The 15,777-nt window shown below is 36.2% G+C and overlaps 1 protein-coding gene across 3 annotated transcripts in view; it reads right to left on the minus strand.

Moving 5' to 3' along the window:
• The window catches only part of lrch3 (leucine-rich repeats and calponin homology (CH) domain containing 3), a 30,645-nt gene extending 24,206 nt beyond the window's left edge, over positions 1-6,439 (minus strand). Inside the window, exon 1 of one of the 3 annotated variants that reach the window (XM_053500254.1) lies at positions 6,140-6,437. In XM_053500254.1, the coding sequence (XP_053356229.1) occupies positions 6,140-6,386 (247 nt within the window). In that variant the 5' untranslated portion in view covers positions 6,387-6,437. Of the gene's footprint in view, positions 1-6,139 lie in introns of all 3 variants that reach the window. The other 2 variants (XM_053500253.1, XM_053500251.1) reach the window with 2 other exon arrangements.
• Positions 6,440-15,777: the final 9,338 nt, after the last annotated feature.

Here is a 15,777-nt window from a genome sequence, read left to right on the forward strand (position 1 = left end):
ACACACGTTCCCTGCGGCAGTCATGTGGTGTACAAGAGGAACCGCATCCCTTTATTCCCTGTTCCTCTTTCCTCTCTGCTTCATTTCCCTCAATGATCCAAAGCGACACTTTTACACCAGGCTAATTTCCTGTTCCTTTATTGTGGTGCATCAGTAAACCTCTATAACACCAGCTCTGACAGGAGCTCAGGTTTATTTATAATCAGTGCGCTCATTCTGATACTGGTTTTTGGTTTCTATAGTAACAGCTCATACGCAGGGACTTAAACTGCGTATCCTGTAAGACTGATGATAAACTCTTTTAAATGTGATGTTTAATAACATGAAACACACCGTCATTAATGTGGAGACGTTCAGGGAAGGGGTCTCAAATGTCGGTGCTTTGTCAGGGGCCTACCCCAAATTCCTAAAGTTTGTAATGTCACCTGACATAAAGCAACTATGAACTGGCAACACATTAGCTATCAAATTATACAACGTTCTGACATACTTAGAAACTTAAGACTATTTGCTTACGGACAAAACATCGCATCGGTGCTAAAAAGTCTCACTTTTAATAAAGACAGGATCATATTACACCATTTTTCATAACACTTCATGTTTCTTATCTCCCGACCCATGCTTCTTTTTTTTTTATATTCATACACATTTATATTTTTATCAGATAAAAAGAAACACATTTGCTAAATACAATTTCATGTCCTTTTATGTTTTTTATGCCCTTTTTAAAATTCAACTCTTTCAATGATCTTAACTGTCATTCAGATGAAACTTGGCCAGTTTGGATTTCACATGAAAAGACCTGAAAAATGTGTATTATTATTTAAGCAAAATTGTTCAGACATTGCAACATGAATTCGACATGGTTACGGATGCTACAGATCTTTTGCTTTTTAAGCTTTTACCAAAACAATTTTTTACAGGTTATATCCTTCTAGAAGCTTACATCATTTTTAGTATAAAAAATATGATTCATTTAGATTTTAAATAATTATTGTTTAAAGTGCGACAGTATAACGCTAAAAAGTTTGGTCATTTTTGGGGCACATATATCATCATCTCTCCAATATGAGCAACTTCAAATTTTGTTAGAAAAATTAGAAAGCAAGATTGGTCACTTCCATGTAGCATAATCTTCAGAATTCAGAGCTAGGGTTAGGGTTTTTACAAAGGTAGAAAGTGACGACTGAAACGTCGTGATCAAACTTACAATTTAGCCATGGCTCAAAGGTTTGAGAAATACATGTTCGATCAGTCCTGTGTCATGACAACAGTAAAGCATCCTGAGACCATTCATGTGCGAGGTCGCTTTTCAACCGAGGGAGTTACTCACAATTTTAGCTAAGAACACAGCCATGAATAAGGAGATGGTACATCCTCAGAGAACAACATCTCCAAACCATTTAAAAACATTTTTTTTTTTTTAAACAATGTCTTTTTTAGCATAACGGAGCATCTTGCCATAAGGTTAAAGTGATAACCAAGTGTCTCGGAGAACAAAATACAGATTTTGGGTCCATGGCCAGGAAACTCCCCAGACCTTAATCCCAATGAGAACTTGTGGTCAATCCTTAAGAGGCGGGTGGACAAACAAAAACCCACTAATTCTGACAAACTCCAAGAATTGATTATGTAAGAATGGGCTGCGCCATCAGTCAGGATGTGGCCCAGTAGTTGATTGACAGCATGCCACAGCGATGGTATCTTGGCAAAGTTCTTGATAAAGAAGATCAAAACTGGAAATACTGACTCTTAATTATAACTTAATGTAATTGTTAATAAAAGCCTTATGAAATACTTGTAATTATACTTCAGTATACCAGAGTAACATCTGATATCTTTAAAGATCTAAAAACACTGAAGCAGCAGACTTTGCGAAAATTAATATTTTTTCTTTTAAACTTTTGGCCCTGGGCTGTATATGAAAAAATGTTGCTGTTATGTAATCATGTTACAGTTAGAAATATTAGCCAAATATGTTGAATTAGATTTTAGAAAAAAGGTATCGGATATCAGATTCTTTAAGAAGCACGAGAAACTGGATTTGACAAAAATACATTAATGTTAATTGTAACTGTACTTTATTACACAGTGGTTGTTTAATCAGTTAAGGTTGTGGGTTACTGATCGGAAGGTCGGGGTTCGAGCCCCGGCACCGGAAAGTTGCCACTGTCAAGCCCTTAACCCCATCTGCTCCAAAAGGCGCTGTATCCTGACTAACCCTGTGCTCTGACCCCAGTTTGCTAACTGGGATATAAGAAAAAAGATTTTACTGTCTTTTAAGGTACATGTGACATAATACAACAACTGAATAATAATTATTCCTATTTTTACAAGCTACCTGCTTGTACAATTCTACAGTGCAAGTGTTTACATTAACCAAAATTCAAATCTATATTTATTGTTTAAACAATTTCAGTGAGAATCTGAACGTTAATTGCTTCAGTTAAAAACAAACAAACAAACAAAATAAACCCACTGTGCTTTAAGGTAAATTCTGATCTAGTGGCTAAACAGGAACTAAAGTAAAGAGACACTCGTGTGAAAACGTGTTTGCCTCTGGCAAAATAAATAAATAAATAGTAAAGTAAAGACAAGTCTGTTCCTGTTCCCATCGTCACACTATCTTGTTGCAGGTTCTAGCTCGTTCGGATAAGAACATAACGCACAACTAATGGAGCTTATGATGGATATATAATATCCACGTCTTTACTCTGTCTATTCATTTTATGCTCACAGCTCTTCATGCATTTGACCTTTCATGGAGTTTCATGGGCGTCGCTACATGCAAATGAGCTGCATCAGGAACACACTGATCAACAACATACACAAGCAATTGCAACAAGGAGCGAGGTTTCTAAATCTGCTGCTAATCTAGCGGAAAACATTCTACTGTTTGGCTCATGCAAACACTTACACAACTTTAAGCTTAAAATTTATATAAATAAATAATTATAAAATAAACTAAATGTGTTTTTTAACGAAACCTCTCCGTGGCGAGAAGATATGCCTTATGCACCTTGAAGATAAAACGGTTTAACAGCACGGAAAGAGTTAAAACAGATTTTTGGCATATATAATATAGCACAGCAGAGAAATTTTAAATGATAGTGTTTGTTTTTTGGGGGGATAACTTTAAATTCTAGTTAAACAAATAACACGGAGAAAGCTATGTTTCTTCTTTTTTATTTTACAATTTTAGAAAAAACAATTTTTCAATTCAATTTGTATTTTTTAACATTTTTCTTGTCAAGCAATAATAATTATTATTTTAAATGTAATCATTTAACCAGATCTTAGAAAATAAGGGTTAATAATTATGATTAGATCACCGTCTAATTTTGATTTTCCTGCTGCCTTAATCAACAGAGTGCCAATACTTTTGGGTAGCATCTCTCAGTCGGTTAGCGTACGGCTCAAGCGGCTCTTGTGGAAACAATCGCAGCCTCGAGCGCAACCCAGACTGTAATTTACAAACCAAAACAAACGCTCTGCCGCGAAACTCCAGCTCTATTTTAAAGCACAGCTCGCCGCAAGCATTCCACATTCCTTCAAACCTCGCGCGTTCCTTGGAGCGCCGTGCTTCTCTCCCACGACAGCTGGAAGGCCACGTCCCATTTTCTCCAGCGCCCAGACGACACGTCGTATATGACTGATAACGTGATGATTACATCATCATAATGGTGATCAAAATATCATTACCATTTTACAATTAAATTAAAAAGATTAATTTCACACATAACATTTATTAATTAACCAAAATTCTAATTTATACTTTTTGTAAAAGAATTTCAGATAATCATAAATGTTTCCATCCCGTGACAATTCATTCTAAAAGTGTTTGAGTGTTAGAGCTTATTAAAATTTATTAAAATCACTTAATTATCGTTTTTAATAATATTTCTGTTATAACATATAATCTTTTTTTTTAACCTAATCTCAAAATTATAAAACACTAAATTCAAAATATTTTTTTTTACAAAAATATAACTTTGGAAATGTTAAAATATTAAAGTTTTGTAGAAATACTTCAGACTATCGTGATGTAACGTTTTCATCACTTTGCCCCCTAATTAATACCAAAAACGTCTTTCGTCGTCAAACAAATCCAAGTGAACGTTTTTAAATCATTTTTGGCGTGGATGAAAAATATATATATTGTGAAAGATGTTGCTCATGTGGACGACAACAAGAGAAAGCACATAACGCGGATACATGTGGGTAAAGTCCAAAGTGTGCCTATTTCCCCCCCATAATCTGAAAGCCTGAAAAATTTTGTAAAGGAACATAGAAATTGTGGGCGGGCCAAAAATAAATAATCCTGTTTTTTTCCATTCCTTTTTACTTCCTCATGCTGAAGCATCTTTGCTTAGAAAACGCCCACTTTTTATTACAAGTAAATTAAACCCTGATGAATAAAACAAGTAGCCCCGCCCAACCACTCAGAATGAGGTCATGTTTTAAAATAAAGTCTTTTGCTGTTGCAGTCACAAATAAACCAACGTTAGCTATTTTTATTTTAATTTTATGTAGTGCTTGTACTATTAAAGGGGTAACACTAGCAGTTACCTACACAAGCAAATGTGGCTGAAATTCTGATTTTCCATTTGACAGGTTTACATGCGTTGCAGTAATCAGATTACAGGAAAGCTTCAGATTTACGCAACATCACTTAAGCGACAATCGAAATCAGATTTCAGAATAAATAATGTAAAATACAGAAGTTTTTTTTAGGAAGCTATTAAAGAAAATGGAGGGCAGCGCTGAGAGCAATGATGTAATCATTAAGCACTGTGTTCGAATCTAACAAGAGTTAAACACAGAAACGGAATGCTAATGTGATTTTCAGAGGAAGCGCCTCGGGCTACAAGCTAATCATGCAGGAACAAGCCTGTATCTGTTTCCCACACCATAGCGTCCACCGTTTCTCTTTAAGATTTCTTTTAAAGCTCAGGCACTTCAGTAGTGAGCATCGATTAATACCGGTCTCGGTACCTCACATTAAACGTCAGCTCTGCTGCGTCCTCAACGACTAAATGTTCCAGTGGCTGGTTTCTCAGTTCTAACACTAAATGGTTTCCTGTTATAGCGAGTTTTTTTATGTTGTTATTTAAAACACCATTCTTTAAAATGTTTTTAAAACATAAGGGAAGAGTTTTCCATTTGCGTCGCAGCTCCTGACAACAATCAAGACAGAGTTTTAAAAACAGTTAGGAACAGAAAATGACTTCGTACACTTTACTTAAAATTAATAAATAATTAAACCGCTCTACATTTGAGATTAAACGTCGAGTTTGGAAACTTATTGCGTCACAACTTTGTATTTGCATTTTAGCATGGGGACGTGAGGACAGCCAATCAGATTGCAGCGGCTCAGAAATTATTCGTTATGTTTCCGCAAATCGAATCTGAAAACATTCTGATAATCTGATAAATCTATAATCTGTGATTAAACTACTGTCTATTAACACATATGTCTTTGTTTAACACTGTATAGTTTTAATAGTTTAAGTATCTTGTTACAATGTATTTAAAAATAATAATAACGCACTATAGTCTATATAAACACTATCCAAGTAGATGGAGTTCTTCATAAACTTGACAGGCATGAATGTAATCCCGAGATAAGACTGAATTACAAACAGCTGCGACACCGAGACGAAGTGCACTAGATAAGTCGCTTACGTCATTGTATCAGACTCTACAGAGCGCATGCCTCTACTGAGCAACGAGTTTATTAGGATTGAACCTGGAGCGAATGTCAGATAGCGGGCTAGTCAGGGGTATGCTAGCTAGTAGCAAACGCAGTCATTATGCTATAAGTTTAGCTAAATCACTTACAGTGGTACTGCTAGTTCGTTAGCTACTCAGTTAGTTATCTATCAAAATAAACAACTAAGCTAAGTAAAGCGTGACGTGAAGTTATCCCGAGCGCGCGCAAACACGCACACACCCGTGTTTACTCCCTGACTTGTGCTAACGCTAATTAGCATACTAACTCGACTAACTCGTGTAAACAAAACTTTTAAGTGTTTTTTTTTCGTCTTTAATGAATTAGTGTTAAAGCTGAACCCGGATAGTTAATGATTTAGGTTTAGCAGAAGCTGCAAGTGTAGTAAATGTATACTGCGCTGCGTACCGGCCCGGGTCGTGTCCGTGAGGTCGTGATTAGTGGCGCTCCTCGGGAACTCCTTCAGCTTCCTGCCGCTCAGGTTCAGGCAGCCGGTGGCCGCGGCTTCTTCGAACGCCCGGTCTAATGAACGGTTCCAACTCGCAGGTCCAGGCACGGTTAATCCGTTCCCGGTGGCCCCTGCTGCACCGGTACTTCCACCAACAGCAAATCCAGGCACGGTGCTTTCCGCGGAGAGCAACACAGAGGCCGCCATTACACCGCGAACTCCCACTGACTCTCCCCTGTCCCTGCCTTACTCTTCCCCCACCCGTATTCCGGCAGCTTTCCGCCTCCTCCACTAGGAACGGTTAAAACATGGCCGCGGTCACTAGCGTACAGCACCACGTCAACTCGTCCGCCATATTGGAAAGGTCTGCGGATACGCCAACAGCCAACCTTTAAAGCGGCTTAGCACAGATTTTATTTTATTTTTGTTACAATAAATCATTGATTTATTTAAAAAGCATTTAATTTAACACTAGAGTAAGGACCCTTCGTTGATGGGAAAGAGTTTGTAGAAATTGTTAAAAGTTTAAGGCTAAAAATAATTTCAGCGTTCATTTAATCAGTGATATTATTATTTTAGATTTAAGCCTACGTATGTTTGTCTGTTTTTCCTGTACGGCAGAACTTAATGTCTAGCTTATTAATACAAAGAAATCACATTTCTTTAAGCTTGAGTATCTTATGCCTTGTTTACATTCCCTGTTCAGTAATCGGACAGTGAATCACAGTGAAAAATCTAAAAAGTAGATCGGATAAAGATGAAGTTTTGTCCTAAAACGACTCCAGTGTGTTAAAATTCACTTATACCCCTACAGCGCTGTTATTTTAGTGGTGAAAATATGAACTAAATTCGACACATAACTGTTCATAACATCACTTTTACTCAACATTTCTATTCCACTTGTGGTGCAGGGCAGGTTAAACTTCAGGCAGATATGTACATACTGCAAAAATGCAACTAAATTCTGTCCAGCAGTCGATTTAAGATGCACCCACAGTTCGCCGCATGCGCGTACGTTGTCAGAACTTCCAGTTTCATGCAATGCTGCAAGTCATGCACATTGCAACAAAAATTGAACATTAATATGTCTGTGTCTTATTTGATTTGTCTTTGTCCATCTTTGCCAATGGACTTTTGGCTGCTCCCATTGAGGGGTCACCATAGTAGACCATCCGATCCACAGGCTTTATAGCACAGGGTTTATACCTGATGCACCAGTCCCATTTTATCCAGGCTTTGGTCTGGCACTGCTTCCAATCTTAATTGTGAAAGTGAAGTTTTGTAGCATATTTATTTAAAATCCCCAGGACATAATTTCTCTGCAAATGTTGACACTTCCCCTTATTCAATCTGCATCCACTGTTAACTGTGTGTACTGTATCACTTCAGATACAGTATAACTGTGCAAGTAATCATATTCCTGTGATACTCTTCTTTTAATGTAGATAATACAGATTACATTTTCCTATTTATTGTTGTAATGTTGTACAGTATATGGTACACACATGGCTTTTGCACCCTGGTAAGTTTGAAATATATTTGCATGTAAATGTGTGATTTTATGTTAGCCACTAGGCACTTTGAAGTGTGTGTGTGTGTTGGGGGGGTAAAAACTGTTATTATATATGATGCACACATGCATTCATGTTTATCTTATGATGCCTCCGAGCATTGCAGAGCTACTAAGATAATGTTCTGTGATGATAATGATATGTGCAATGCATCCACCAGGATTTAAATTAATCACAGATGTTGTATAAGTCTTGATTTTTATGGCTTTCTGTCATCTTGTCATCAGGATATGGGTATATGCTATGTAATTTAATGCTAGGAAAAAAGGAAAGAACAAATGCATACGTTAGTCAATTTGTCCCCAAAGGACCAAATAAATGTCCTTTCACTTTTAACAAAATAAATAAATAAAAGTGAACAGCAGAGATATGCGTTATATATACAAGGGCATCCATTTCTGTCCTTTTACCTGTATGTGGTCTGCTTGGGGTGTGTGTGTTGACTGGGGAAGGGTTCACATTGAACATGACATGAGTAAGGTCCTGGACTCCTCCGATACATACAGCTGTTCTCTGAGGACTAGTAAAGAACTGAAATTCTCACAAACAGTTTTGTACCTGAGCCTCTAATAACGAAAGTAGACTTCATACACCTCATATTATACTGAACTTAAAGTCTCCTAACACAGTATGAATGCTAAACTATCAAATAATGTATCTGATATCACCCGAATGAAGATGGGTTCCCTGTTGAGTCTGGTTCCTTTCGAAGTTTCTTCTTACTGCCATCTCAGTAAGTTTTTAACCTCAGCACTGTCACCCATGGCTTGCTCATTAGTATGCCCACACACCTAATATTGAGTAGGTTCCCTCTCTTGTCACTAGAACATTTATGCACTGTGTATTCTGACACCTTTTTTTTTTTACATTAGAACCAGCATTAAACTTATCAGCAATTAGAGCTAAAGTAGATCTTAAATTGGATCAAACTACACACGCCAGACTTCGCTCCCCATGTGCATCAGTTAGCCGTGGCCGTGCATGACCCTGTCACAGGTTGAACATTTTTATTTCCTTGCACCTTATTTGGTATGTCCTGATTACTGCAGACCAGAAACATCCCACAAAAGCCGCAGTTTTAGAGCTGCTCTGACCCAGTTGTCCTATCCAAACACTCTTATCCAGAGCGACTTACAAAAGTGCTTTGAAGTTTCTGTCAGTGGATAGATCCTTACACTGGTTATTAGATTACTAACAAAGCAATTAGTTGAATACCATGTCTTGTGTAAGACTTCTATCTTATAAAGCAACACAAAAATAATGCTAATCTCTTCAAAAATATAAGTTTCTGTCTATCGATTTTTTTATACAAAAGTTTCTTTGTCTAGTTTTGTTAGTAACTTTTTGAACACTGTAGTCATATGCTAAACATTCTAAATACGCATGCTGCTGATATAGCGTTTCATATTCATTATGAGAAGGCATCAACAAGAAGCATAATTTTATAATTGAGTTGGAAAAATAAGTCCAGTATTTTAGCAAAATAGATGTATCTTTACAACTACTAAATGTTTTAACTAACCTTACAGTTCTAACTCAACTGTACACACAACAACAAATGTTATAAACATTATCTATGATTTGTGGACAACTAAACATAAAGTTAAATCAAATATTATGTCAAAAACATTCCTTCAACAAAGAAAGGATTATATTGTCTTATTTTGAAAAGTCTTAGGACTAAATGCAGTCAGAAGGTTCACCATTCTAAAATGGCGGCTCCGTTAACGGATCTGCCTCCATTCAATATGGCGGATTTTGTTCAAAGTGGCCTCTGATTGGATCAGCCAATCCTAGCTCGGAAAGCGGGACCGCACTGTCCAATCAGAATTCAGGAATTTCGAGAAGGAGGTGTGACCTTTTCAGATTGCGGGTGGTTAAAAAGAACGTGTCTGTTGTTATACGCATGCGCAAACTGACGGTCAGGAGACCTGAAAATTCGTTTCGTTTTTTTTGTTTTTTACATATATTTTTTAGTTGTTTCAAAACCACAAAAAATATTTAAAAACACTTTATTTTACTGTTAGAAGTTTGCCACTTAAAATTTTAGGGACAGTAAAGGACGCAAGATTTTTTATTTTTAAACTGTATGAAGTTCGATTTGTTTTCATATGAGCTGTAGGGGTCGCTGTTATCACGTACAAGATTTTTTTTTTTTTTTACACTCTCTCTCTCTCTCTCGCTCTTTCTCTGTCAGGACACTTTTCATCTAATGAACTATAAATTTGTCTGGCCTCTATTTAAACACACACACACACACACACTGAGAGCAACAATTTGCATGTCACAGATCTGTCATATAAACATAATGGACAGGAAAAAAGCTTTAAATGACAGACCTGCCTAGCTTTACGTTCCTTCCCCGACATCATGGATCACACTTCTTCAACGAATACTAATAAACAAATTAAAATGACCTGTCTTACTGCACGGGTTACAGAATTGACATGTGTGACAGCTGATTTTATTTATGAGCACGAAGGGCAAAGTAATTCATGCACCACACAGAAATGGCACATGCCTGCCCGAGGGCGAGAGCGCACTCATTGCTGCAGACGGCGAGCTCCATAAAAACCGATCCAGCGTTAAGTGTCGATTCTGTCATAAGGGCAACGAGGATGCATTTTGACTTTCCAATATCCTTGTGAATTTTCTTTGTGGTGAATAAAAAAGTTTGTGGAAAAGGCAAAAGCAAACCTGGAGGAGAAACAAGAATGATGAGCTCCGAGTTAGTAACACCTCAAATGCTGAGCGTTCAGTCATGTAGGAGATTTTGTAAGGAATAAAACCATAAAACACTTCAGGGCATTCTGTTCTAGGAAAATAATCATGTTTAGTAATAGTAACTTTGCCTCATTGCACCACTGCAGTGTATGCATTTCCTGGAGTGTTTTATTTCTCATCAATCTTACAACTATTAAAAATATTCATTTGTTATATAGCAGCACATCATGTTTATAGCAATACAGACAGTCTTTTATAAAACAAATTCCTGTTTTTACTTATACTGTAGCAGCTAGGACAGTGGTACCTTGGCATATGAATTTAATATGTAAATGCAGATAGTCCGTTCCAGACACCCAAAAATATTACCAACATTACCAATTTCCAAGACTATAATAATATTTTTGCATATAAAAAAATGTAAAACATTTAGAAAAAACATGTAAATTAAGTAATAAATAGATGTTAAACCATACTTTGACCTTAATTTATGACTATATCTATTCTTGGACTTTGAGTCATCATTCATGATTTTTTCTTGGTAGCATCCTTGCTAACATTCTTGGGATGCAAAAAAACAATTTTAAGTGGTTCCCGGATGTACGCGCAACTTAGCCGGCGTTTGCTTTGGCTCATTCTGAATCTGCTGAAAATGGTTTGTGTGCTGAGGCGTATTTCTTGCCAATTTTCAGTTCTTTGGGCGAAAAAACTTGAGGTGTTGCATTCATATACAGAGGTACCGCTGTATAACTAAAACATTAGTCATACATTAGTCATTTGTATAACAGCACTATTCTGAGTGTACTACTCTACTTATACCACAGCGACATGCCAACACTCAACCTTGCTTAATTGATTATTGTACAAAATGAAGCATGTTTTAATGGTTTATTGTTAGATTTAAAGTGTCCTGTCTAAAAGATTCTGTTATGTAAAATTTTATTTTGGGTTATTTTTAGATGTTCAACTGGGTCTCCAGTCAGTGTACAAACAAACAAAAAATGAAAAAAAAAACCTTTCCCTGCTTTTTTTTATTATTATTTTTTCATTTTTTTTTATTTAAACAGCCCAATTAGATTATTCCTCCTAATGTGATGTCTAATGTGATATAACATGTTCTTTGGGGGCGTGGCTCGGGAGTAGCTCATGCACTCAAATGGTGCATTTGGAGGAGGAGTGAAACAGAGACTTTAAGAAATGAAAAAATGCATTATCTGAGGGGCATTTCAGCTGGAACATTAAAACACACTCTAAAGAGCTCTGAGACCTGTGACAACTAAAGAAATAGGCAAATATGTGGAATCATCGCTTTTACTCTCTCTCTCTCTCTCTCTCTCTCTCTCTCTCTCTCTTTCTCTCTCTTTGAAAAAATAATGCAGCTTGTCATTCTAAAGTGTAAATATCTCGGTCCTAAAGACTTTTCTGAGCTTTACATCTAACTTGACTGTTAAAAAGCACTGACACTGGAGGCTCCTTCCATAAATATTAATTGTCCCTATAAATTCTACTTTGTTAAGCAAAATATTTTTTAAAATATGTTTGTTAGTCTTAGAATAAACAAGCTCACACCCTGAGTCATGCTCTCTCTCTCTCTCTATAGAGAGTATATATATATATATATATATATATATATATATATATATACTCTTTCTCAGCCAAAAAATGCATACACACTTCAGGAAAAGAAAAATAGTATAATGTATTTTATATTTATATCAACTGTACTGTGTGACTCTTTCAAAATATATTGATTATTCCTCTAAATAAGTAAATATATAAAGTTAATAAAATATTGAATTGAAAATGTTAGAGAGTAACAGAGAGCCTCAATATCAAAAAGCACATACTGACTAAGTAAATAAAGGATATATATTAAAGTGAGAAATAAGTGATGATATATAAAAATATACTGTATCAGGAAAACATTTACATTTACATTCAATTTAAATTCAATTCAGTTTTGAAAATGTACAACACTCTGTAATTATATTGCATTTCAAATTTTCCCTCTATGATGTTTAAGTGGCAAAAAAACATAATGAACCCTGCTATCATTTTAATATGATGTACAGTAATGTGTACACAATAAGTCATCTTGGTCTGAAAAAACCCTGAAAAAGCAAACTTTTTGTTTCACTGTGTGCTTCTAATGATGTGGATTTTAGATGTGTATATGAGAATAACCTATCAGAGTAGAGTTCACGTGAACAAATTGGCGTGACGTGTTAAAATTCATGCACACTGTGTAAATAATGAAACATTCCTGACCCGCTCTCTCGCTGCAAATGAGTTCCTCGTTACAGATTGACCGATGTTCTTGACCCCGAGCATGTTCTTTATTCATCGAGGTCCAGCATGAGATCTAAGACACGTTGTCATACTCCAACTAATGAAAAAGAGTTACAAAAAAAAAACAATGTGTCAGTAAAAGTAGGTAGGAATATTTCATTTATATAGAGCTGCTTATGTCAAGCGTCACAAAAATAAATAAAAATTTAAATACTCCCCCCCCCTCCCAAAAAAAAACCTAAAATAAATAATTTAAATAAAATTTTAAAATTAATAAGCTTACACTCAGACTATTTTTTTTTGGTGAAACATTTTTACACTTAAAAATATTGAGTAAATATAAAAGTTGCAGATTCTGATAAATATACTTAATGAATTGAGTAAAAGTCAGTAAAAACATTAAGTAGACCGGAATAACTACATTTAATACCAACACACTAAATTGAGTTATGTAATAAAAATCTTTTAATTTTTTAAAAGTGTAATAAAGATTTTTAATGCAATGGTTACTCTAAGTGAAAATTACAAAATAAAAATGTTTTAGCAGATATAACTGGTATGCAAGGTAAAAGAAACTGAAAACTTTATTATTTAATAAACAAATGTTCCCCATTTACTTAATATTTTAACTGAATTTAATTCATTCTGGTCTATCACATAATATATTACACTTAATTTTTTAAACTATATTTACTCAAGGAGTATTTTAATTTAATTCGATATATCTAATAACACCAAATTATGAACAAAGAAACAATACACACATTACTGTTTTAATGAAACATTTGTTTGCCAAATTTGACAAAACATGAAGTCTAAACTCAGCCTGGTGTACTTGGCAAATACAGTATAACATGATCATAAAAACAGTGAGTTGAGCTGATCTTATTAGTAAACAGTCTCTCAAACAATCCATTTGTCACTAACATTGTACAGTTAATATGTGAAATTCGCTTACACTGCCATCCCATAAGCTGGCACCTAAAAAGGGAATGATAGTGTACAAGTACAAATGTGTCTATTTACTGTAAAGGCAAGCAGACTGTTAAAATAGTTTTGTCATAAACTGAGTGTTATGGCTGATGGTGTTGCCGTGGGCAAAAAGGTGCAGGCATAGGCGCAGAGGGTTCTTTTCAACAAAAAAGTCTTTAATGAAACAATAACAAACCGAGCATAAGGAAGAGACAAAACCAGAAACAAACAACAATCTTTAACTACTACAAAGGCATATTGTGACACAGGTGCTATGGGGAGCCACCGGCGCGATGGCGGTCCATACAAGGCTTCGGCGCAATGGTGAAACACAGGCACTAACTTTTTACGTATAACAAGCTCTATGTTGTGACACAGGCTTCTTGACAACATACATGACATTACCCACAAACTAAGCAAGGAGCTGAAACGGGACAAAATATGACGACAGCATAGAGACACGACGAGACGAGAGACTAAAGACATGACGAGACACTAGAGACACGAGACAGGACAAAGGCAAAAGACATGGCAGTCGGCTACACATACATCTAGCTAAGCATGTCTTTAGCCTAACATGCACATAGCTACACTTACCAAATAGCTACAACACTAGGGACCTGGGACAGGGACACACAGAGGCTAGGCTAAGGGACACACAGAGGCTAGGCTAAGGGACACACAGAGGCTAACTACTTTTCTCTACTACACTTAACACCGAATCAGCTCCACACACACACACACACACAACACAAAGGACCTACATATGACCACACGCTTGAGCCTTGAGACATGCTCTTTGTTCCCATTGCACACCCAACTGCTGAGATGGATAAATTTGTTATTCGCAAATGTAAAAATGTTAAGAAAATTGTTTGCCTGATTCGTCGGAACCATGTACATCAACCAAGCAAAAGAGCAAGACCCCGTAGACCAAAGTAGTAAACGTCGGAAATATGAGGAAGAACGAGTTGTCCCGTGCAGCAATGGATATACTGCTTTAATTTGGATCTACATATTTGTGTGGGCAGTCCTTTTCCGCTGTTACATACTGTATATAAAAAATAAATACAGATAACATTATGATGTTGAAGATGATCTGCGGGTAGCTGTATGTACCATCAGGCCACGAATGAAGCTTTTGTGCTGCCAAAAACAAGTACACCCTTCTTATTGAAAGGTAAGCCAAAATTATTTTGATGTATAGTAAATGTAGTCAAAATACTGTGAACAGCTTGTTATGTTTATTGCTTGTTTTTGATAGTGGGGGTCGCGAGTTTTTGTCCATCTTCAATTAGGGGTCGCTGGCTTGAAAGTTTGAGAACCACGGCTCTAATGAGCTGCCTCGGTCAGGTGAGCACCTGCATCACCTGACCGAGGTGCCTTCTGGGAAACTGAGTCTGCAAACAAAAACTACAACAAACTAAACAGTACCCTCTAGTGGCGATTCCTTACAAGTACATCGGTTTAAATACATACTTTTTGGACTACTATATATCATCATCATACTGATCTACGAGTGGTGTTCAGGGACTGGTGATAAAAAATCTCTGAAACAAAGATGTAAAACTGATTTGATTTTGACATTAACAGAAGACTTCAAGCACAGTACAGTGATGAGACTCTTACCCACACTAAAACATCTGAAAGATGCAAACGTTTTAATTTCTATGATTACAGCTTATGAAAATCAAAACTATCTCAAATTATTAGAATGTTTACTTTTGAATTTGAGTAAATTACAATTGAAAGAGTATAAATCTGTGTCGCTTCTGGTCTAGTTTAATACACGTATGGGGAAGACTACTGACTTGACAGTTGTCCGGAAGGTGATCATCAACATCCTTTACAAAGAGGTTAAAGCCAAGGAAGGTGTGTATGAAAGTTTATTCTCTTAAAATTGACTGGAAGGGAAAAGTGTGGTAGAAAAAGATGCACAAGCAACACGGATAACCACAGCGTAAGAAAATTGTCAAGCAACATTGATTTAAAAACTAGGGAAAGTAACAAACAATGAAGTCAACCTGGAGTCAGTTAGAAAA

The sequence above is a fragment of the Clarias gariepinus genome, chromosome 7 (genome assembly GCF_024256425.1).
Source record: "Clarias gariepinus isolate MV-2021 ecotype Netherlands chromosome 7, CGAR_prim_01v2, whole genome shotgun sequence".
In the NCBI taxonomy this organism is placed as follows: domain Eukaryota; kingdom Metazoa; phylum Chordata; class Actinopteri; order Siluriformes; family Clariidae; genus Clarias; species Clarias gariepinus.